The sequence below is a fragment of the Anabrus simplex genome, chromosome 6 (genome assembly GCF_040414725.1).
Source record: "Anabrus simplex isolate iqAnaSimp1 chromosome 6, ASM4041472v1, whole genome shotgun sequence".
Classification (NCBI taxonomy): Eukaryota; Metazoa; Arthropoda; class Insecta; order Orthoptera; family Tettigoniidae; genus Anabrus; species Anabrus simplex.
In genome coordinates, this window is record NC_090270.1 from 281,174,499 (window position 1) to 281,199,127 (window position 24,629).

General features: G+C 37.4%; 1 protein-coding gene across 1 annotated transcript in view; it reads right to left on the reverse strand.

Moving 5' to 3' along the window:
* LOC136876456 (sorting nexin-13) overlaps window positions 1–24,629 on the reverse strand; it is a 219,354-nt gene that overhangs the window by 169,332 nt on the left and 25,393 nt on the right. Inside the window, exons 4-5 of the mRNA XM_067150440.2 lie at window positions 23,715–23,926; window positions 6,683–7,110 (exon numbers count right to left, since the gene is read on the reverse strand). Coding sequence (XP_067006541.2) covers window positions 6,683–7,110; window positions 23,715–23,926 — 640 coding nt within the window. The remainder of the gene's footprint in view (window positions 1–6,682; window positions 7,111–23,714; window positions 23,927–24,629) is intronic.

Below are 24,629 nucleotides of genomic sequence, written 5' to 3' on the forward strand. Positions count from 1 at the left end.
AGAACCATAAACACACATTGCCCTTTTTTATCAGAGGTTTCATCACAAAGAATTGAAACTCTCTCATCTTTCACGCCTTCTTTTAATCTTTCCTCCTCCTCTTTGATGATTTGAGGTACAGAACCTTCCCACAGTCTTCCAGCTGTGGGCAAGTCTCCAGCACCTTAAAAAAATCAATAGGCCTAATATTAGAGGGCTATTTAACATCATTTGAATGAATTAAATGATTTATAATTTTAAGTAAATGAGGGATACAGCATGCACATCTAGGCCTAAATGTCATTAAATGAAAAAACTAGCATAACCGCACAAAGTTATTAGAAAAACATAATCTCAAATTTCTTCCTCAGAAAAATTGTATAGTATTGCACAAACCTGGTATATGTTTCTCCATCTACTCTCTTAGCTTCGGATGATTAACTTTTTCCAGTAGAATATTTGCCTCAATAAAAGACAGAGTTGTAAATAAAATAAATGTGTCTTTATAGTATTTCGCATATATTGCTGCTGAACTAGTGTCTGCGCGACTAGCTTGACTTCTGATGCCTGTTGTCGTTAGCGCCTTTTCCTTGTTCTTCTTATGTGAAACTCTGTTATTAATGTGTTTCAGGCACGTGTCCTTTTTCTGCCACTCAATTCGCACATTACAATATTTACACATCAGTATCTTTCTAGTTTTGTCAAACACGTAAAATCCTTCCGATGCAAATTCATTTTCTCAATCAAAAACTGCCACAACCATTTTAGTAAACAGAGCACAAAACAGGAAATTAAACGCACCAATCAGCAGCGATTTTCAACAGGCAATACGTCATGCAATCATGTAATTATGAATACAATAAATTTCTCGCTTCACAGGAAGCTAATTTAGTGATAATCGATATAATATATATTTGCTTCCGATATATATTGAAAGGGTATAAAGTTGATTCTGGCATCGATTATCGGATTTTACTGCCATATCTTGCCTCGAATCTCCATTGTTAACTTCAAATGATGCAATTCCAAATAATTTTGTAAATTACTTCCCAATTTTCCTTAAACAAAAATAGTTTCAATTTTGCAAAAATTTCATGATTTTGCGCTTTGAAAAAAACAGGTGCCTCTACTCATAAGAAATACTGAAAAATATTACACAGCAGTTTCATAAGAATAACCATATTTAGCTTGAGCTTCACAATATATGAAAGGTTTCTCACTAAAAATTAAACAGTATCAAAGAAAAACAAATATAACAATAAACATCAAGAGGCTCAATCTTTTTCAGCAAAACAAACTGCTGAGAAAAGTTCAGAAGGATGAGACGGCAGTAGTAGTTCTTACAGCATAAGTCAAAATTATCAGCCCCAAGACATATGGAATGAATCTAGATGACTTTAAGAAATCTAAGTGACATATGAAATAATACAGCAAATAAAAAAGACTTATAAAAAGTTGTATAGTAAGAGTAACATGATCTGCTGTGATGGTTCCACATTCAAGTAGTACAGTAAGTTACATACAGTCCAGACCTCTCCTGTGTAATACGCTGCCTCAGTGGATTATAGGCGTGTCCAACTTTTAATCTAAGTTCTCAGGTTTAATTCCAGCCAATGTAGCTGAATTTTGAAGGATGGGCAAAAATCTTGGCACTCCATGTCACTTCTTCATCATCTATCTGACAAAATTAAGTTAGATGTAAGAACCTTCCACTTCACTGTCAGATACTGTACTGTAGCAAATTGGAATGTCAAAATTGGTATGCAGGCTACCTACAAGGCATCATTTCAGAAGGCCTGAAACCAGGAAAGTGAGGCCATACTAATGTTTTTATAATGATTATTATTGTGCGATATAAGTGTAATCAATGTGTCAAATATCACAGGCAAACACAACCTCCATCCATAGACATTCACTACCTAGCTACAGAAGGATACCGTTCTTAACTTTAGTACTGACTATATGGAATAAAAATGTCCAATAGGAGCTGGAATTACCTCAGTGGCTCTCCAAATCATGCTTTAAAACTAAAAAAGTTATGATGATGATGATGATGATGATGATGATTGTTGTTGTTTAAAGGGGCCTAACAGCTAGGTCATCAGCCCCTAATGGTACGAGGTGCAACAAATGAAACAATAATTAAAACTTCAAAATGTATCCACTGACTAGAATCTAGATGATCAAAAACTGACCATGAATCCAAAATAATCAATGGATAAGTCACAATGCCTTCTTTTCTGAGATGATGCTTGTAATAAAAAGGAGTCCAAAATCCATGTCACCGGCGCCTCATAATAGTACTAAACACTGGTAAAGCCGAACCATGGTGTTCCTCCTATAGTGGTACTAATGACAGGTAACGCAGACTCGTGTTCCTCACATGGTGGTACTAATCACAGGTAATGTAGATCCATGGTATGTCAAACATAAATGGCACCGCTCACATGTAACACAGACCCATGGTGTTCCTCACATAATGGTACTACTTCTCAGGCAACACAGACCCATGATGTTCCTCACATAGTGGTACTAATCATAGGTAATGTAGACCCACGGTGTATCACACATTATGGTACCACCCACAGGCAGTGCAGACCCACAGTGTTCCTCACATAGTGGTACTAATCACGGGCATTGCACATTACTTTAGCGTTCCTCAAATAGTGGTACTACTCATAGGTAAAAAGTAAACTCCTGTCCTCATCCCGAGATGGTGTATCTCTTTTCAGGCACATCCCCAATGGAGATGAGCTGCATATACCATTTCAACCATATACCAGCCCTAATGCCATTCTTAAATTTCTGGCAGTGGTCATGTGAAAAGAATGAGCGCCAACAGGTCAGCAAGAAAGGAGTATGAAAGAGAAATAAGGGGAAAGAGACCAGTGGGCAGACCTAACGAAAAATGGATAGACTTAGTGAAGAAGGATGTAGAGGAGAGAGGTCAGGATTGGGAGCGGATCGTGAACGAAGAATGGTTCAAGGACCGAACAAAATGGAAGGGGCTCGTATACCACACCTGGGAAACTGGAGTTGGTCAACGATGATTATGATCAGGAATTGAACGCGGGCCCCCAAGGACAGCAGCTAATAACACTAACCGTTACGCTACAGAGGCGGACACTACTCATAGGTAACGCAGACCCATTCTGAACACAGTGGAACCAGCATACTCAAGTGCAGAGCTCGGTACATTCTCTCACTAGACACTAGTCTGTGTAGCTGAGCACCCACTCCCCTGCCTCCGTGGAATGCACTAGTAATGGAAAGAAGCAGTTCACCTCTTGGGAACTAGTTCATTAACTCTCGCTCTTAAGAAAGAACTACTTCGCGAACTACTTCAAAATGTGTCATTTTTCCGCCAGAGGACTCTGCAACCGCTGAAGTAGTTCGTCCACGAACAAGTTCCTTCTCATTCCCTTCACACAAGGCTTCATCACTTCGCGAGCTTTCCAGAACGAGGAAGTACACAAAGTGGACAACAGGTAGCACGCAGGTGCACTTCTCTGTAACATTCGTAGATGCTACAGAGATGAACATTCCTACTATCGGTAATGTCAGTTCACACTCTCTCCACCTAGCCCCCAAACCCTCAGGAATGTAAGTGTAGGAAAAATCAATTTCTTTTCAAAGATAATCAAAATTTCTGTTAAATAATGTCGACTTGAAAATGAGATGTTTTAAACGCTGATCTGTTATCACAAGAGAACCCTTTTCTTGGTGATGATTTCATCCCATGACAAACTTAAATTTATAACATCTGAGCGTTAATACAAAGTATGTTACAAGTGTTGTTATTTTTTTATATCCACCTATTCAATACAAAGAGATCTTTTTTAGAAATTAAATATTATTATAAAATGTTGAGGGACATGTTTCCCCCATATTAAGGGCATCATCAGCCTCAAACTCAAACCTGTATGCTGAAAAATCAGAATCCTGATTGCTCTTACAAGTCATAAAAAGAGGATATCAATGTGTGTGTCTGTCCAAACATAAAAATTATTAGAATGTCCTTGGCTAAAATTGCAGTATCAAGTGCATGTCAAAAGTTCACACGATTATACTTATACCATACAGGTTTGAGTTTGAGGCTGACGATGCCCTTAATATGGAAGAAACATGTCCCTTAACATTTTATAATAATATTTAATTTCTAAAAAAAAGATCTCTTTGTACTGAATAGGTAGATATAAAAACATAACACTTGTAACATACTTTGTATTTACGTACATTTTCAATACGGACCTAACATGAGAATTATAACGTGTAATCTGAGCGTTAGTCAACTTTTTCTCGCTGGTGGCGCTAAACGCTCCCAAGAAAGAACTACTTCACGAACTACTTCAAAATGTGTAATTTTCCCGCCAGACCATTCTGCATCAGTTTAAGATATTACCAAAATTTATTAGGATCAACCTATTCAATACAATTGAGTTTCATAAGTTAGGATTTACATCTTATTACACTAAAATTTGAAGGGACATGTTTCGCCCTTTATAAGGGCATCATCAGCCTTTTTACACTCGTACCTCAAATATAAAAATCAGGATCCTGATTGTCATGGTAAAACATATAAAAATGATAATATAAGATTGGAAATGAATATTATACAATGTGAGAAATTGTTATGAGTTCTTAATAATAATTCACAATTGAAACTTCATTTAAAATGTTTACGAAGAAAAGGTTGAAGTTGGTATGATATTACCCTAGTAATTTAAAATTTTATAAAATAGACAAACTAGTCCTTATCCACATAATAACAAGAAGGTCTATGGCTAAAGTTCCCGTATCAAAGTTCGAGTGAAATTCGGCTAAAAGCAACTTGATTTACATGTTGAAGAGAAGGTTAACTGGACCTTAGTAGCTACTGAAGATGACATTGAAACTTTCTTGTTGAAAACTTGTGATAATAAACTGTAGTATGGCACTGTGTAGATGATAAAGTTGTTGGATCCATTAATCCATTAATCTTGTTATTTACGAAGTGGGTTCGCGGTCTCCATAATTTTGTTGAAGGAGTGATAAATATTTCACAACTGAATGTTGCCGTGTAGGGCTTTGCTGGCTGGAGTGGTTATTAACTCTTAGACTGATAGTTAAATGGGAAGATTCTTACTTGTTGTTGACTGTAGCCTTAAATATAGATTGACTATTGAAGGATATATGGTGAAGAATGTTCGATTTTTGTGGTATGAACTGGTTGTCTGTATGGTCACAGAACGAGAACATTCTTCACCATATATCTTCGTAAACATTTTAAATGAAGTTTCAATTGTAAATTACCGTATTTACGCGAATAATCCCTGCACCCTAATTTTAGGTAGGCTTATTTTGAAAAAAAGAAATGCCAACTTTGACGCAAAAAACGCATCCCAATTTCGTGCCTCAATTTTTTTTTAATGTGCGGGTATTATTCATGTAAATACGGGTGTTTACGCAAATAATCCCCGCCACCGTATTTACGCGAATAATACCCGCCACCGAATAATCCCGCACCCTAAATTTAGGAAGGCTGATTTTGAAAAAAATGCCAACATTGATGTAAATAAAACCTGCACCCCAATTTCGTGCTCCAAATTTTTAAAAAAATGTGCGGGTATTATTTGCGTAAATACAGTATTATTAAGAACTCATAACAATTTCTCACATTGTATAATACTCATTTCCAATCTTATATTATCATTTTTAAATTTTTTACCACAACAATCAGGATCTCGATTTTTATCGTTGAGGTATGAGTGTAAAAAGGCTGATGATGCCCTTATAAAGGGCGAAACATATCCCTTCAAATTTTAGTGTAATAAGATGTAAATCCTAACTTTGGAAACTCAATTGTATTGAACAGGTTGATCCTAATAAATTTTGGTAATATCTTAAACTGATGTACATTTCAATACGGACCAAACATGAAATTTGTAACATGTAAGAAGCATTCTGCAACCGCTGAAGTACCTAGTTCTTCTGCGAACAAATTCCTTCCCATTCCCTTCACACTTATGAAGTCCTACAGTTCGCAAAGTAGTCCTCGAAAGACGAGCGAACTCTTTACAGTTCATTCGTGATGTTCTTTGGTCTGTATATATATAGTTTGCGAAGTAGTTCTCGAGAGACGAGTAAACACTTCACAGTTCGTGGGAGTGAAGTAGTTCCCGAGAACTAGTTCGTTCGTGAACTACCCATTACTAGAATGCACACGATGGTACTAATCACAGGCAATGCCCAGACTCGTGAAGTTCCTCACAGAATGGTAGTACTCCTTCGTAACATAGACCCATGTTGTTTCTCACATGGTGGTACTAATCGCAAGTAATGTTGACCCATGGTGTTCCTCACATAATGGTACTAATCACAAGTAGTCTCATGGTTCTAATTCCATCATCCCTTGGTCGCTCCTTTTCGTCGTCTCTTACGACAGGCAGGGTATACCATGGGTGTATTCATCATGTGCGTCCCTGACCCACAGGGAGTAATTAACAGAAAACGTAAGCTTTGGTTTTATCTGACTCAGTAAAAATCAAAACCTAACTCCCCTTCCTTCTTTTCTAGAAGAAAAGTTCTTTTAAAACAGTATTCACTTTGTATAATATGAATTCTTAGGAACACTGTGAGAAGCAAAATCAGAAGTTTAGGAGTAACATACCATCCAAAGAAAAAGGTAGGAAACCAATACAGAAATGAGTATTAAATAACGTACGTCTTTCATTTTCTTTCTCCATGCAGACCAAGTCACGGCACAAAAGATTATCCTCCATTGTCACTTCCAGATCAAAAAATATAGACTCCAAGTCGACAGGAGGGAGTTTAGATGTAGTAGCAGTGGTAGCAGCAGTAGTGGTAGTGGTAGTAGTAATAGTAGTAGTAGTAATAGTAGTAGTGGTGGTGCTAGAAGCAGCAGCAATATTACTATTTGCACTTAAAACTTCAAGCTGATCTCCTGCAGAAGATGGTTTACTACTTCCACTTCGTTTACTCTCTGAAGGTGATGAGCTGGAGCTTGCTTCTCTATTTTGCTTCATTCTCTGTTTCATTTTAGTCCTTGCCTGACGAAAGAGCCGCAGATGAGAAGCAGCGTCATCCACCATACGAGTTGTCAAGTACGGAATCCAGTCTACCTCCTTCATTCTATAACAAAGAAGTGATAATAGTAAATAACTCCTTTTTTTTTTAATTGTACGCCCTAAAAATAAGAAACATGAAAAAAAATACAGTATTAGAACAAAGGAAACAGATCAATATGGTCTCAAATACATTATTTCTGGAAGAAGTCTGCTGGTTTAGATTTTCTCTAAATCTACTTCTAGAACAATATATTTATTTCTAGCAACCAATTACACATCTTCTGGTCAGCACAACACCTCCAGGAGAATATACAGGGTCTTTATTTTCAAGCTGTGCAAAGTAGGCATGATGTTAGCTGTAGATAACTTCACAGGTGCAGCCATGAACAGTATGATGAAATTTTAATATGCGAGACTGACTTTGGTGAGAATTTATTTTATACTAATGTCGCCTTTGATCTACTGTTCATATGATTTCAGCAATGATGTTTCTGCATGAATGTTTCTTTACTACAGTGTTGCTTAAAAGGTGATGTTTACATTGGAACAGCATGTTTTCACTGTGATGATCTATGAACAGTATTCATGTGCCAGAAGAGCCAGATTCAATGCATTGGCCGATTTTCTGGCATCCATCTCCCAAATAGGAATATGGTACATAACATAGTAAAGAATTTCCATATCACCCACTCTGTTCTTAACAAAACGAAAAATAGATCAACTGTGTTAACAGTGTGCCACTTTCTTCCACCCAAAAAGCAACTAAACTGTTAAAAGTGAAACCATACAAACTCAAAACTGTTCAAAATTTAAGGGAGCCTAACAGTGGAGTGAGGATTCAGTTTTATAGCTGGTCTTTAACAGTTAATTTATGATATGTATGTTGAACCAGAATTATTATTCTTCAGTGATGTAAAAAACTGGAGTACGAGTATTACTTACGTCAACATCGGTAGTGCTCCTGATGTACAGAAATCCGTAAGTTAGCACTTTTCCGCCCACTCTGTTCGCAACTCTGTTGCTGCGATAAGCGAGAAATCCACCATGTGCGTACTGTATCATTTGTGAGGCGTCAGTTTAAGTAGTAAAACATGTTTAGGATGACCAGTGTGAACTCCCATTATAGGTCTTTCATGGTTAAAGAAAAGCTCCACATTATTGAAGAGGTGGAGCAAACTGGTAATCATGTTGCAGGAAGAGAGTACAATGTGGACCCCAAGAGCAATGTGGATGAAAGTTTATACATTATTCAACCTAATCTTGAATACACAAATAGTAACTGCTGAGCATTTTGTGAACAAAAACTTCAGTTTTCATTGAAAAACTAGCATTGCACGATGTCTCCCAGCCAATTCCACAGAAAAGATCATTAATTTTCACAGATTTGTTAAAGATTTCAACCAGAGAAATTCATATTTATTCTCACAGGCTGGTAATGCAGATCAGATGCCAGTATACTTTGAAATGTCACTGGACTATATTAATGAAGATAGCAACAAAATGAGTTACTTCATAATTATTTATAATTTGTTGAACTGTAGTATTTATAGTATTCAATATAAATATTGTCTGCCTCCGTAGTGTAACGGTTAGCACTATTAGCTGCAGTCCTCGGGTGCCCGGGTTCGATTCCCGGTATAGCCAGAAATTTAAGAATTGCAGGAGGGCTGGTATGTGGTTGGAATTGTATGTGCAGCTCATCTCCATGGGGGGTGGGGGGGTGCCTGAAAAGAGCTGCACCACCTCAGGACCAGGACATGAGTTTATGTTAATACAAATATTTAACAAAACTATACAAATACGACAACAAAACTTTATATCTGACAACTTCATGAGTCAAAGTCAAAGTTTAGTGTGCAAAAAGTTCTTTCAAAAGCTGATGGATGAAGAAAGGCATAACAGTGATTTCATGGAAGATAATGCAATGACATTTACTGGTAAATGGTCTACGTTAGTAATAAAGGATGTTTTTGAGGATTCTGTGGTTAACCGACCTACTAGATCCCCTGATTTAAACCAGGGAATGTTGAAAGTATATGCCAACAACATGAGAGAAGAACTACAGGAGAACATCTGGCAAGTTATACCGAACATCTCGCAGGGTGATATTCGCAGAGCGTCTACAAGACACCACTTTGAGCATCTCTTTTAAGGTCAGGTAAGAATTTTAGTCTCTTAGTTTCAGCAGAAATAGCTTACTGTGACTGTTATTTGATGCTGAGTAGTGTGCAGATATGGAGCGCATTTTACCAGCCAGCCAATGAATGTCTATGTGTCAGTCACAGCTTGAGAGGTGCTGCTGCACAGTTATAAAACAGCGACCCTGAACTACATCTCATACAGAAAGCTCTAGTTCTGCTCTGGAGGAAACAAAACAGAGCAATGCAGAAGGGCAAGTCTTAAAAGAGAAAAGGACATTAGATATCCTCCCATGTGCTTAGTGATAGGTGTTTTCTTTTTAATTTACTTTCCGTCGCACTGACACAGATAGGGCCTATGGCGGCAATGAGATAGGAAAGGGCGAGGACCAGGAAGGAAGCGATCATGGCCTTAATTAAGGTACAGCCCTGGCATTTGCCTGGTATGAAAATGGGAAACTACGGATAACCATCTTCAGGGCTGCTAACAGTGGGGTTCGAACCCACAATCTCCTGAATGCAAGCTGACGGGTACGTGACCCAAACCATGCAGTAGTGATAGTTTGGTGATGTGTGTGGTCATCAGATTGACTTGTGTGTCAAATTTAAGCCAAGGCTTTTCTTTCAGTATTGTGTGTGACGTTTATCAGATTTTTGTGTCATGTAGTTTCACTGTTAATTTTGTGTTTCATCAGCCCTGTGAACTGTTTTAGCATTAATTATTTTTAATTCTCCCTAATGGCGAGAATGATAATATTTATTTTAGTTATGCCACAAAGTTTATATATGAATTAACTTAATTATTTTATGAAATACTTCCTCTTATGCAGAGGCTACCTTGCGACAAAGTATACTTTTATATTCATTTTTAGAAGATAAATAAATATTATTGATAAATGTTGATGGTAACCTAATTGTAACAATGGTTTCTTAGAATTATCAATGAACCCCTTAAGGCTATGATGGCAATCTCCACTAATGTTGTAACTGGCAGACACATCTGCTTCCAAAAATTGGCAGTAAAAACAAATTGTTCCCCTTGCTCCAATCATCACACCCACTACGTCGATTTCCTCTGGCTGGTATTTCTCCCTGTAGTAAGGAATTGTTGGTAGGTAAATATTCCTCTTCTCGAGGTTGACATCTGAAGGCTGCGACTTGCGGCTTTCAAAACGAACAGAGGGGTCGATGACGTAACCCCTCTTCTTATGTTTGAAGGCAATGTTGTCGATCCTTCTGTGGCTTCCGTTGTCCGTTAAGCCATGAACCTCTTCAAATACCTGGAAACCATGGTCTTTCAGTGCAGTGATGTTATGATGGCGCGTATTCCTTAAAAGTTCACCGTGAGGACAAGATCCCAGAACATGCGCAAGAGTTTCAATCTCCTTGAGGCAGCGCCTACAAAGGGAATCGTCCTGAGATTTTCCTGGTACCGATCTAACTGCTGAAATGTTTGCTGTCATCTTCATTGCTTCACGCTATTCACTATATGATAAGGCTTGATGGTCTCGAATCCAGGAGTTGGCAGGAATATATTCATTGTACAAACACACACCTCTTCCTCTCTGCTGCAAGTTACACCACTCACTGAATGCCCTTTCTCCCAGTACTCTTCTCACTTTTCTGGCATCAGTTGTTTCTAAGCAAAGATGTAGCAAATTGTCAGATGGAGGGACACTGAGGGACTGTAGTGAGAGAGTTATTTCTTCTTTCAGATTTCTTGTAGCATGGATGCATTCGTCACCTGAGCTTATTAGTACCTTACAGACGTTAATGTGCTGAAGGTGCGCTTCCCAAGTGGCACAGAAGAGCCACAACACATTATATTTTTTCTCAGTTTAGACCATTCCATTAGGAATGTCTGCAGGTATTTGAAGAATTTCCTTAAGAGCACTTTGTATTAGTATGTTTGTATCAGCAAGGAACTTTTTTCGGAATTTTCTCTGGCTTGATAGTTTGGAATGGGTGTATGAGAAATGTGCATAGAACTGTGTTTATTACTTTAAATTTCTGATCATCGTAATAGTGGAGAAGAAATTAATTTCTCCATTTTATTTTGTAATTTGTTAAGTTCCTGTGTACGTTGAAAAATTAGTTCATTCAAAAAGTTAACTTCCATGTAGCGGATTGTTTCTACATGTTGCAAACTTGATATATCATATCTCTTAAATTCAGCTGGATCTTTGATTAATTTTCCGCGTTCAATGCAGATTGCCGTAGATTTCATTGGGTTGATATAAAGCCCTATTCCATGAAATCTCCTTGTGACTATTTTCGAGAGCTCAAGTGCTGCTGTTTGACTATTGCCTATGACAACCAAGTCATCAGCAAAATCCATGATCGTTAAAGGTGGGTGATGTGGTACTAAAGAATATTCATAGTGACTTGTGAGATTCTTCAGTAAGTTTGTCTAAAATATGATCTGTTGCTAGATTGTAGAGACAGGGAGAAAGAGGTGAGCCCTGCATAGCACCCCTTTTTAGAGTTAAGGTGGCTGTTTTTCCAGTTACAGTTTCTATTTTTGTAGTGTTTCCTGTCTGGAGATTAACTATTAATTCCTTTAATTTCTCAGGAATTCCTACGTCCTCAAGGTCTCGTGTAAATAATGGTGCCCAACATTGTCGAACGCCTTTCTGACATCTAGAAAAATCACTGTTATATCAGCTTTATTCAGTTTCGCGGAATATAAAACTGAATCAAGGGCAGAAGTATTGATATGTGTACCAGCTGAAGATATAAATCCACACTGTTGAGGATTAAAAGCAACGTATTCTCTTAGGCGTTTATCAAGAGCTCGCTCGATTACTCTCCTAACAATAGAAAAGTTTGCGATTGGTCTCCAGTTTGCAATGTCATCAAAGGCACCTCCCTTGTGTATAAGAACGGTTCTTGCCTTTCTAAAATACGGTGGTACCTGTCCTGTTTGAAGCATATGAGTGGCTATTTTAGCCATTATCTCAGAAGCTATGTCACTTTTAATAACTCTAACGATGACATAATCAGGTCCAGGTGAAGTGTCCACCATGATTCTACTTGTTGCAAGCTGTATTTCATCTTTAGATATAACATTAAACATGTCACTGTGAATCGTTTGAGTAACTTCACTAACTTTTGGGGGATAATTTTCTCTCACTGAATTACGAGGGGCGTACTATATTGTTTTATACTTTATTTGTTGATCGCCCGGGTATGGTTCACATTTCACTTTAGAAGGTGATGACGCATAACTAATGTCTTATTCCACCATATGGTAGCAGCACACGCAGAGGGGCCAACAAATGCACTCGGCATAGCCATTTCATAACACTGTCAGTGTAGGAGCAGATAACACGGAAAGCAACCATCAGGGACAGCGCTATACGACTTGGTTTGTATGGAAAGAAAGCGTGACCACTGCAGAAATTCATCAGCGCTTGGTAGCAGCCTGTGGAGAACATTTTCCGTCATGGAAAACAGTTTACAACTGGGTTGAAGGTTGGAAAACAGGCCGTACATCGGTGGACAAGGGAACCAGTTCTGGAAGGAATGTGACAATGTCAACACCAGCCAACATTGCCCGGGTCGAACAGGCCATCCAAGGGTACAAATCCTTCACATTTACGGAAATGGAGGCAACCACGGGAATTAGTCGAAACACTCTGCAGTGGATCGTGCATGGCCACTTACAGTTGGGGAAGGTGTCATCCACGTGGGTGCCTAGGCTCTTGCCTGCAGACGAAAAGCAGAGGCGTGTGGATGTGTGCAGAGAACTTCTGCAAAGCCATGATCAAGATCCAACCGACTTCATGGCTAGGCTTGTGGCTGGTGATGAGACATGGCTCCATTACCATGAGCCACAAATGAAACAACAATCTATGCAATAGAAGCATAGGGGCAGTCCACTGCCAAAGAAATGTTGAACAGTGCCAACAGTTGGCAAGCAAATGGCAACAGTGGCTGGAATTTGGGGCCACGATTAACAGTGCAGCATGTGTGGCTACCATTAAGCACTTACGTTGTGCCATTCAAACTAAGCGGCCAGGTAAATGGGTTAAAAGTGTGCTTCTGCAACATGACAATGCCCGGCCCCATACTAGCCGAAAGACTACCACTGCCATTGATCAAATGGAATTCAGAGTGCTGCCATACCCACCATACTCTCCCGACTTGGCACCAAGTGTTTATCACCTGTTCGGGAACATGAAAAAACTCTGTGTGGTCGCTGTTTTGCGGATTTTGCAGAACTGGACACAGCTGTCAAGGCATGGGTACGCAGCACTCCGAAAGAATGGTTTCAGGAAGGTCTGAAGAGATTGACACAGCAATGGCAAAAGTGCATACAGTTACAAGGAGGTTATGTTGATAAGGTGGATGTAACAACTGATGTGTAATGTACTTCATTTGAGTATAAAAAAATAAAGTGTAAAACAATATAGTACACCCTTCGTATTTTCATGTCCTAATATTTCATGGAAATAGCCATATACATGTTGAGAATTAATCAGACATCGTTCATTGTTTTCATGAAGGACCATTCTAACTGCTTTCCTACGTTGATGTGGAACTGAAATTGAGTTAATTAATATAAATATTTACTTAGAAATATTTAGTCTTTTTTCTCTATCACTATTAGCTGACCTTTGCAGATTTGAACTCTGTTTATATCCTTTTATGATATTAACATACGAAATATTTTTATGCACCTTGTAAAATTTCCTTCCCAGTTCAGAATCATTTATGTCACTTTGTAGTTTTCCCCTCCATATCACCATTTGCTCTTGGTAGTACAAATTATGTGTGTTTTGTTGTTTTCTTTCTTTTTTATATTGATGCCCTTGTTCTGTAGATGTTCCTAAATTTATTTCAGTACTTACAGTGTTTTGTGGTTTGATGCCCCAACTATCTGTCTATTCACTAACCGTGTTCGGTGCTCATTCAGATGTTCTTTTGAGATATGGATATTGACCCTTCCCTCCGCCCCAACCCCCAAGTGGACTCAAACAGTTGGCCACAATGATTACACACAGGCTGAGAGGAATTACTTTAGTCATTAGCCGAAACATTACTATTTGAATCATCCATCTCAATATATGAATGGCAGCAGAGGTATATAAACTTTGATTAACCTCACTTACGTGATCACCAGCTGATCATTCGAGTGCTATGGTAACTAAGGACTGTAAGTAAATAAAAATACTTCAACGGTGCCTCTGCCAGATCTTTTGCTCATTTCAATTTTTCTCAGTTCATTTATATAAGTATTTGGAATGGAATGGATTTTCTCCTTCAGGTCATCCAAAGTCATTCCGTCTCAACTGAGTACTTTCAAAATAAACTCAAATGCCGCAGCACGTTTTACTTAATTTTGAAATGTATGTACCGCAAACACTGATGTATTGAATACATGATTGCACTTCCCCAGTTCATTTTGCAAAGCAGTGTACAGATCAGGCCGAATGTAACCTCAAAATTATCTCGCAACTTCTACTTTCGTTTCGCGAAAAGTTAGAAGCAACTGAAACTCAAAAATTAAACTACATGACACAAAAATCTGATAAATGTCACACACAATGCTGAAAGAAAAGACATGGCTTAAATTTGACACGAGTCAATCTAATGACCACACACATCACCAAACATTAAAATTTAAAGTGATTGCGATATTAAGCTTTGACGAGTTTACTGTTCATTTGCCTATCTCAATGGAGATAATTTCAGCATTAATTAAATTTAATTTAATTCAAATTCTGAACAAGAGCATTTCATGACTTTTAACCTTGAGCATTTTCTAGTAAAATCCATTGTTGACTGATTAAAGGCCGATGATGTTAATTGATAAATATTTGTTACAATTAATAGGAATTTTTATTTATAACACCACATTTTTTGCCATATTTTATGTTGATTCAAAAATTAAGTTTCGCATTGCAGAGATATTCATAATCGTAGTGAGCCGTATCCTGACAGCCCATAAGAGACAATCAGATTTATATTTGCCATATTAAATAATTTTATTGAAATGAATTTCAGTCAGGCATTGTTAAAGTAGTAGATTGCAGGATAGTTGAGACCGGAAGTCCATAGAGACATAGAGTCGCTGAATATTGCGCGATGCTTCCCTGGGACCACGGGCAAGATTCAGCATCACAAGAAGTTAGCACATCTCGGCACGTGTAGAAGACGTTGGCCAAAAGGAACATTCAGCCAATTAGAACGCGTGGGTGTGGCCAATATGGAGTCTGGATCGCGCGGAATTAAAATCCCAGGTTGACCAACATGGAGATCTGCATGAAGAAGACATCGCTATAAAGGAATCAGTTCTGTTAGTTGATGGATTTCCACAGGTTGGAAAGTGTAAAATAATAAGGAATATGCTACAGAAATAACCTGAGTCATTTTTTTTTTGTGTCATCGGGAGTGTGTTTTACGTTAAGTTTAATTAATATAAAAGTCATTGTGCATCACAAGCACGCTGATTGGCTGCTTCTTTGAACATGCAGGAATTCCATAGCTACAACGGCGTTAGCCAAGCTTCGTAAATGTCCCAAGCTTTGGGAGCGTCACTCTGATTGTGGGAGCCGCCGTGGTGTGAATGTTGTTCTGTACTGCTCTAATACTTATGCGCGAATGTTGCCACGTGGATAGACATATAACAGCATATGGTCTTTTCGACCGAGAAACAGTGCTTTTAGTTGTGAAGTTTGCTCAATTAACTGGTGCAGTGGTAAATTGCCGATTTCATTATGACGCAAAGTTTTACTCCAAAATAATAGATGATAATATCAGCCGCAGACTGGTGAGTGAAGAAGAGATGCTCAGCTGTATTGTATTTTTGTGTCGGTCGCGTGTCGCAAAGAACTTTCATACCGAACCGCGAGCCGCTCTAACTGATTGTATAAAACCCTAAGTGATATTAATTTTACGTGTGTTTGTTCTGTCAGATTAATGTTGGCTTAGTTCACAGCTAACAAGGGTTTATTCGGCACGTGCAAATCGAGCGGTGAAGAGGCATTCACCTGAAGTCTTCTGTGTTGCAGTGTACAGGAACTTTCATCAAGATGATGGCACCGCCCATAGAACAAAGAAGATTGTTTCCATGTGTTAAAGCTGTGATGAACATGGAGTAGGACATCGCCAGGGCAAGGATGTGAACCGTTGCCAATATCCAGAAAGTCATCAAAGATAAGACACATGTTTTTAAATTAGATGGCATGTTATATGAATTATGTTTAATACTAGTGAAGTTTAGTATAGGGATTTTGCTTTAACGTAATTTTTGCCGGACGGCATGTGTTTATTTTACATTTGTGATGCTGTAGGTATGGATAGGAAGGGAATGCATGATTTCTATATTTTTATTTTGTATGTTAGAGATAGGAGGATTAGATTGACAAGATCACCCACTTTCCGAGTTAAACACTTGCTGCGTTGAGAGTAAATTCAATTTTTCTTTTTATTTAGAAAGTTAGTAACAGTTAGATTGCATGACACAGGTTATTTCAGGAGCTGTAACATGTGTGGAGCTGTTTCGCAACATTGAATGAGAAAGGGTTCATCCAATGTGGGTTGGAAACTGTTTCGCACGATGATTTGAATGGGAATCGAACCTGGATTTATAATGAGAAAGGCTGATGAGATTGTAAGAAATATAAGAGGATTTAATGCATGCTGAGTTTTGAAGTTGATTATGTAGGCCGATTGCATGCCTAATGAAGTGATAAGAATGATGTGCAGTGAGTATAGTGCTGCAATTGTATTCTGAGAGAATATTGAGAATCAGAATTGACGGGAAATTAATATCAGGCCAGTGAATCTGATGTGTTAAATTATTACAGCATGCTAGTAAGAAGCACGACTGTATGTGAGTTTCCGTGCAGTTGAGGAAATATGAGCTCGCCTTACAGGTTTACTTATCAGCCATGTTTACATAGACAGCGTGAATGAGATGTCGTTTCCGTAATACAATCTTGTCGAACAGCAACCAAGCCCTCAGTGCAGTATTGTGTTCTAACATTTCTTTTCAGCCCACAGCAAAGCAGGAAATATGTGACAGAGAAACACACTTTCTGGTGTGCAAATGCAGGAGAGGAACCCAACATTGCCCATTGCTTTTCACATGTTTGTTTAAGGATAATACATGTTTTCTCTTACAGGATGATGTTTTGTGCTATTTCATGATGTTTTGATATGCTGTCTTGTTATTTAATGGGGAACAGCCCGAGCGCTGAGTGAATGTTGGTGGTTAATCTAGTTCTCACTAGATCCTTTTGGTGAACCGTGTTTCATGTCGAGTCAGTGTAGTATGTAAGATTTCCCTTTCCTAATCCGATGTAAATATTTGAGATACTTTGCTTATATTGTTTTCATTGTAAATATAGTGTAGGGAAATGCCACTAGTATTTTTCATAACTCATATCATGCCCCATTTTGTCTTAATTTTCTTTTTATATTAACTTCGGCGGCGACTTTGTGATAGTTAACATCGTGCTACTCCATGCGAATTAGATACATATAAGTATACGAATACTATTATGAACACGAACTTTGGACAATCATGAGAAGTCATTTGAAATTCACAAGTATTTAATGTTGTGTTTGAACTTTCATTTTGCATTTAATTATTTGAGTAATTAACGTTTTGATGTCCATATCCTTTTCAATTTTATTTTTGAGAAAATTTTATAATCCTTTATTATTTGATTTTTATGAAATAAACTCATCCTACCCCATATTATTGTTTCTCATTCCAGTTATACCTCTATTTCCTGTCATATACTTATATTTAAGTGATAAACTTTGACTTTTAGACTTGCCCATCGACAACCACCCCACCTCTCTGCCCAAACTTGAGTTAGTCGGATGTTTAAACAGGAATGGAGACATCGTCCTAGAGGGTTATTACCCCTGGGTACGGTACAGTAGTCAGTCAGGATTGCTAATGTTCTCAATAAATTGGTTGAATTGGCCCTTTATTTATTATCGACCTGTTTGTATTTTTTCTTAGATTCAGATTAGGTTACCCAGGTCAACTTCTTAACTGAGCGCCCCTGGGGTGTCTCATTGTTCTATTACTGTAGGCCAGTCATAACGAATGGATAGAGTATGTATGTATGTATGTATGTATGTATGTATGTATGTATGTATGTATCTGCAATCAATTTTTATAATTAATTACAAAAAGGGTACACACTTTTTTATTGATATCATTTTTCAATATAGTCACACTGCTTTTCAATGCACATCGTCCACCGTTTCACAAGCTTTCCGATACCCCTCTGTAAAAAGAAGTTTTTGGTTGCGCGGCAAGCCACGTATGCACTGCTTCCTTCATCTGTTGATCGGAACCATGGCTAATGTGCATATGGTTTGCCACGTCATCAACAGTTACGCATCTGTTATTCAGGATCATATCACGCACTTGTTCAATACTGGCATCAGTTATGGCTACAGACGGATGCCCGGATCTTTCCTCATCCTTCGTGCAACCCCCATATTGAACTGTTCAATCCACTGGTAAACATTTTGCTGCGGCCAAACATTGTCCCTACATTGTGCTGAAAGTCTTCTATGAATTTCCACTCCTGGTACACCCTCAGATCACAAGAAACGGATTATGGAACGCAATCCTTCGCACAATCTGTAACCATCGTCTCGCATGGTGGAATCAGACAATGTGCCTTTCCAATTTAATGAAAACTATGGCAGAAGGCTTCACTCAAGGAAAACATCCCAGGGAGAGATCTAGAAATGCTTTCCTTAAACGAATTCTAAATGACATCCAGGCACAGAATTATGTACCAATAAAGGATGTTGCAAATAACAAGATAATCTGGATGCTTTATGGCAACTGACCAGTCTCAGGATTGCAAACTGATGACAATGACATTGTTTCAATTCTCTTTTTTTTTTTTCTTTTTTTTTTTTGCAAGTTGCTTTACGTCGCACTGACACAGATAGGTCTTATGGCGATGATGGGACAGGAAAGGGCTAGGAGTGGGAAGGAAGCATCCATGGCCCTATAAGGTACAGCCTGGTGCAAAAATGGGAAACCACAGAAAATCATCTTCAGGGCTGCCGACAGTGGAGTTCGAACCTACTATCTCCCGAATACTGGATACTGGCCACACTTAAGCGACTGCAGCTATCGAGCTCGGTGTTTCAAATTTTTAGCTTGCATTCTATTCTCTTTCAAGCAGAGAAATATCCCATTGCATCAACAAGCATTGAAGATATGAAAAACTCAGAGAAATAAACAGGAATAATCCTTGCCATTTAGGCTCATTATAATCCTAGTGATTGGTGCACACAAAATAGGTGAAGAACAGCAAGATGATTAATTTTTTGTTAAGAAGGAAGCCCTACTTTTCAGTTTGTCGAACACTATAACATAACTGTAAATTTAATTTACTGTTTACGCCCACATTGGAACACCAAAATCAACCTTATTCAATAAAATAAGGAAATCAAAAAATAAGTTCATTTTTTAACACCTGTCTTCTCTTCATAAAACTTTTTCATTCTAAATGATCTTGCAGCCCGTGCTTTTGCTGATATAACATATTGCTTACGTTTTGATATTTTAAGTGATAGTTTTGTATATTGGTTGTTTTCAATCTTCTCTTCTCTATTTTCAATTTGCTCTGTGATAATTATCAATTCATCCTAATCCATTTGTATTTTTTAAACTATGGGATTTTTTTTTTACTATTCCAAAAGAAATCAAAAAGTTGTTTTAGGAGTCTAAAATTTGCCAAACAGTATATGTGCCCAAAAAATGCAGTCCTCTGTTTTCTCACTGTGTCAATAATTGATTCACTTTCCTTGTAAATTACTGAATTGGGTAAAAGTCTCCACTGGTCATCAACCTGATGTTTTTTATTAATAATTGTCCAGAGAATTCTTCCATCCACTTTCTGCAGTTTGTTGTTGCTTGGGTATTTAGTTTGAATAACATTTTACTTGCAAACATTGCTTCTGGTTTGATGGCGGAGTTATAATGACGAAATTTAGCATTAATTAAATGAAACTGTTTTTTGTAACTCAGCCATGTAATTTATTGTGCTCGTCTCAATTTTAGAGTTCTATTATCTATGGGGTGCATTTCCATTAGCATTCCAAGTGACAATTTCACCAAGATATTTAAATTTATTTACAATTTTTATTTTCTGAGTATTATTTAATATAATATGTGGAGTGTCAACTTTAAAAGATGGCATCATGTTTGTTTTCTCAAAAGATATTTTCAACCCAAACTTTGCTGCTAATCTTCCTAGCTTCTCTACTTGAAATTTTGCTTCTTCTATACTATTTGCTAACAGCGCTAGACCATCAGCAAATGCAAGACAATTTAGTCAAATATCTCTTTCAATCTTAACAGTCGGAGGACATACCTTACTCCATTCACACATAATTTTTTCCAGCCCAAAATTAAACATCAATGAGGATAATCCATTTCCTTGTTGAAGACCAGTATGAATTTCAAATGGTTCAGAGATTTCATTTCTGAACCTAACTTCAGACTTTGTGTTTCTCAGAGTGACCACAATAAGGTTAACAAGTTTCTGATGCAGACCAAATTCATTAAGGTAGTAATGATTCACGAATTGTCTGATTTCTTTAGCCGTTAATCGTCTAGCATTGATTAGTTCTTCTCTAGAGCTTTCTATTTTGTTGTTGATCATTCAACCGGGCTTTATGCTGGCATAGTATTGCTGTATCACACTCCTTATTCCACCAAGCATGTTATTTTAGTTTTTTAATGGGAGCAACTTCCTCTACTATGGCTTTTAGTTTGTTAATAATGGTTCTCAAGCTATCACTTAAAAGTGATGTGGATTTCCCTAAATATATTTGATTATTAATGACTGAACTAGGATCATACACTCTTCTCCTATTAAGGCTATGTGGTTTGTTTTTCCTTTCAGGAGTTAATTTAAATTTAATCTTGGAGATGTAATGGTCTGAATCAACACTGACACCACGCAGAACCTTAACTTTATAAATTTCTTTATGAAATTTATGATCCATGGCCACATGATCTATTTGGGATTCACCCAATTTAACATTTGGACTTTTCCAAGTCATTAATTTATGCGGTTTTCTTTTAAACCATGTTGTTTCTAAAATTAGTTAATTGGTTAATACAAAATTCAATCAACCGTTTGCCATTCTTGCTCCTTAATTTATGCGCTGGCCATCGTCCCACCACAACACAACATCTTCTCTCACTTCCAATTTTTGCATTAAAATTCTTCAGGAGAATTTTAATGTTAGTATCAGGTATATTCGTTACCAATCGGTCAAGTTCATAGCAAAATTGATTTGTTCCCTCTTTGTCCGTTCTGTTCTTTTCATTTGTTGGAGCATGAACATTTATCAATGTATAAATCTTGTTTTCCACTTGAATCGTTAATAATGCTACTCTTGATGAATTTGAGGAAAAATCAATAATGGAATCTATTCTGTATCAAGAAACCAACTCCAAAATGAGGAACATTCTTTATGATACTTTCACCTGGAGGTCCTTTATACAGACGATACCCTCCTGATTCAATGTCATTCTTGAGGAGCTGTAATCACAATTTTATGTTGATTCGACATATCTATTAGATCTTTCAACTTACCAACCTTCATCACTGAATTAATATTAAATGCTGAAAAAAAAATGAAAACTTCCCTGGTTTATTGAACTTAAATACATTCTTAGTTTGATTAATCTGCATGATTGATCATCAAGTCTCTGGGCTCTCAGAATCACCACAATACTCTATCTGACACCCCACCGTATCCGAATGGTGTCTTCGTTTGGAAGATTATATAACTGTCCAAACTGGTGGATTCTTTCAATAGAAGACTTCCCATATTAGGTTGATTGTCTGATCAATGATCAAGAGTCTGACCATGGTCAGGGTTTGCAAATTCCAGATGTGATCTGGAAAGATGATAAATGAAATATGATATGATGAAAAATGAGAATGTGAAGAGTGTTATCTGCTTTACGTCCCACTAACTACTTTTACGGTTTTCGGAGACGCTAAGGTGCCGGAATTTTGTCCGGCAGGAGTTCTTTTACATGCCAGTAAATCTACAGACACGAGGCTGATGCATCTGAGCACCTTCAAATACCATCGGACTGAGCCAGAATCGAACCTGCCAAGTTGGAGTCAGAAGGCCAGCGCCTCAACCGTCTAAGCCATTCAGCCCAACACCTGTAAATGTTATAGTGTTCTAGACTAATTAGTGTTTGACAGACTGAAAAGATTTAAAGTTACATGAACAGTACCATGTTTTTATTTACAGCACATATTTTACGTCCACACTGAAGCACTTGAATCAATCCATAAACATTTATGTCTTCGGAGTATTAGCTAGAGATATGGCTTTCAGCTTCCTCTTCTGCAGCCAAAACTCTTTAATTCGTTCCAAAGAATAAAGCATAAAATGACACAACATAAATTTGAGGATTTTAATACAATGTGAGCATGGGAAATCTGATAGGACCTACAAAACATGTTGTAAACAACATGAAAATATTGAATACAGGAACGTGAAAACAGAGTAAGACACGTGAGAGAGCCGCAAGAGCTTGAGCAGATTTGGGTCATTATTTCAGGTGTTCTGCCGAGAGGTTGAATACTGTTTGAAATAGGATGAATTGCTCTTTCTTATCAGAAAAAGTATTACAAGATATTAGAATAACTCTGCATTGACTGTTTTCACTTTACAAAGGAAAAATTAAATGTATCCTCCTAATTCAATACAAAACATAAATCCATCATTAGATGGAGCAATAAAATTCAAACATGTTTCGACTCGTTTGAGCCACCTTCTGTGAAATAAGCAGGGGTTAAACTAATCTACATAATACAAGCTAAAAATGTGCTGAAAACATAATGAACACAAGAAAAACAAAAGAGACATGACGGAAATAAAAACAACAACAATATACAATATTTACATCACTAGATGGCGCAATAAACTCACTGAGACAAATTCAGTGAAGAAAGGTTAATATAAAACATAATTGAATCCAAAAAGTGTGCTAAACCTATCATTTATTTTATTTTCTTCTTGCTATAAAAATATCAATCTTTCATTATATCAGAATACAAATTTTATTTTTCATTATTTTGGTGTACCCCACTAAAGCTGGCATCCCAAGCCGCAGCCTGACTGCCCGCCCTGAAGAGAAAGAAGGAAGAAATGAAAATACAAATCAATAATGTTGGAATAAGCAGAAAAAAAAACTGAAGAGAAGCTGCAAGAGAACAGAAGAGGGAAATTTTAAAGCCAATAAGGTCTAGTAGGTTTCTGGACTGAAAAAAAGTGATAATGGAGATAAAAGTTTCTTCCAGATCAAAAATGTATGATGTAGTGGTCTTAAATTTTGACTAGTTTCCTAGTAATGTAACAAAAAGTCAGATAGGATTAACATTTATAAAAATTCATTCTTTTTTTATATTTCATAGCAGTTTCAAAAGGCATGTTTGGATGTATGTTTTAATTATATATTTCCTCATCAATCTAGTAATAACACAGGAACAGTACTCACCTACCAGCAAATGTTACAATCACTTTCTGTGCAGTCTTCCGCACCTCATGAGGGAATTCTTCATCCGTACTCACACGATTGTACCATGGCGACACATAATCCCGTAACACGTAGCCAATGATTTCCTGCAGAGACTCATCGATAACTTGAGACCCTGTGAGTCTGCGATCCAATCTGTATGGTGATTGAGAGCTGCCCAGCAGCAGTAACACCTAACAACACAAATTATAACTTTATGATAACATACTAAACCAGGAGATAAAAACAATTATTATAATAAAAATTAATTACTGTAATACTGATTTATTTTTTTAAAAATGAATACTCAGAACAGATATGATTTCACTGTAGTAATCATAAAGATTTCCAAATCCAAAGTTCCTCAAATGTCTAGATATCAAAAGATGGCAGATGTAGGTTTACCACAAACTTTGCTGAAACTACAGTACGCGCACCTTTTAGTGAACATGCACACCCTAGTGCTGAATCAGTCGACCTCGGTTATCTTCAAGATTCGTAATGGCAATCTTTGATGAAACACAACCTATGAATCGCTTATGCATCGCTGTGTGACATCTGGCGTACACTTTACGTACTAGTATTGCTGCTGTTTACACAGCAAAGCCAAACTATAGAATTCATGCTAGGAACAAGATTCACATCGAGAAATGTTATATAATGTTAAATAATGTATGTGTGACACAGTTATTGGCGTAAGATAATGAATGTTTAGAAAATTCATATTGATCGATCATATTATCGATTCAATTCAGATTTCATTTCCATTCAGTTGGCAGTATAACCGCAACCAGGAGAGCTCCCTCCTTACTCCTCACCCCCGTACAAAGTAATATCGCTAAAAGATGTGCGGACTGTAGTTAAGCCTCATTTGATAAATATATCACAAATAATAAA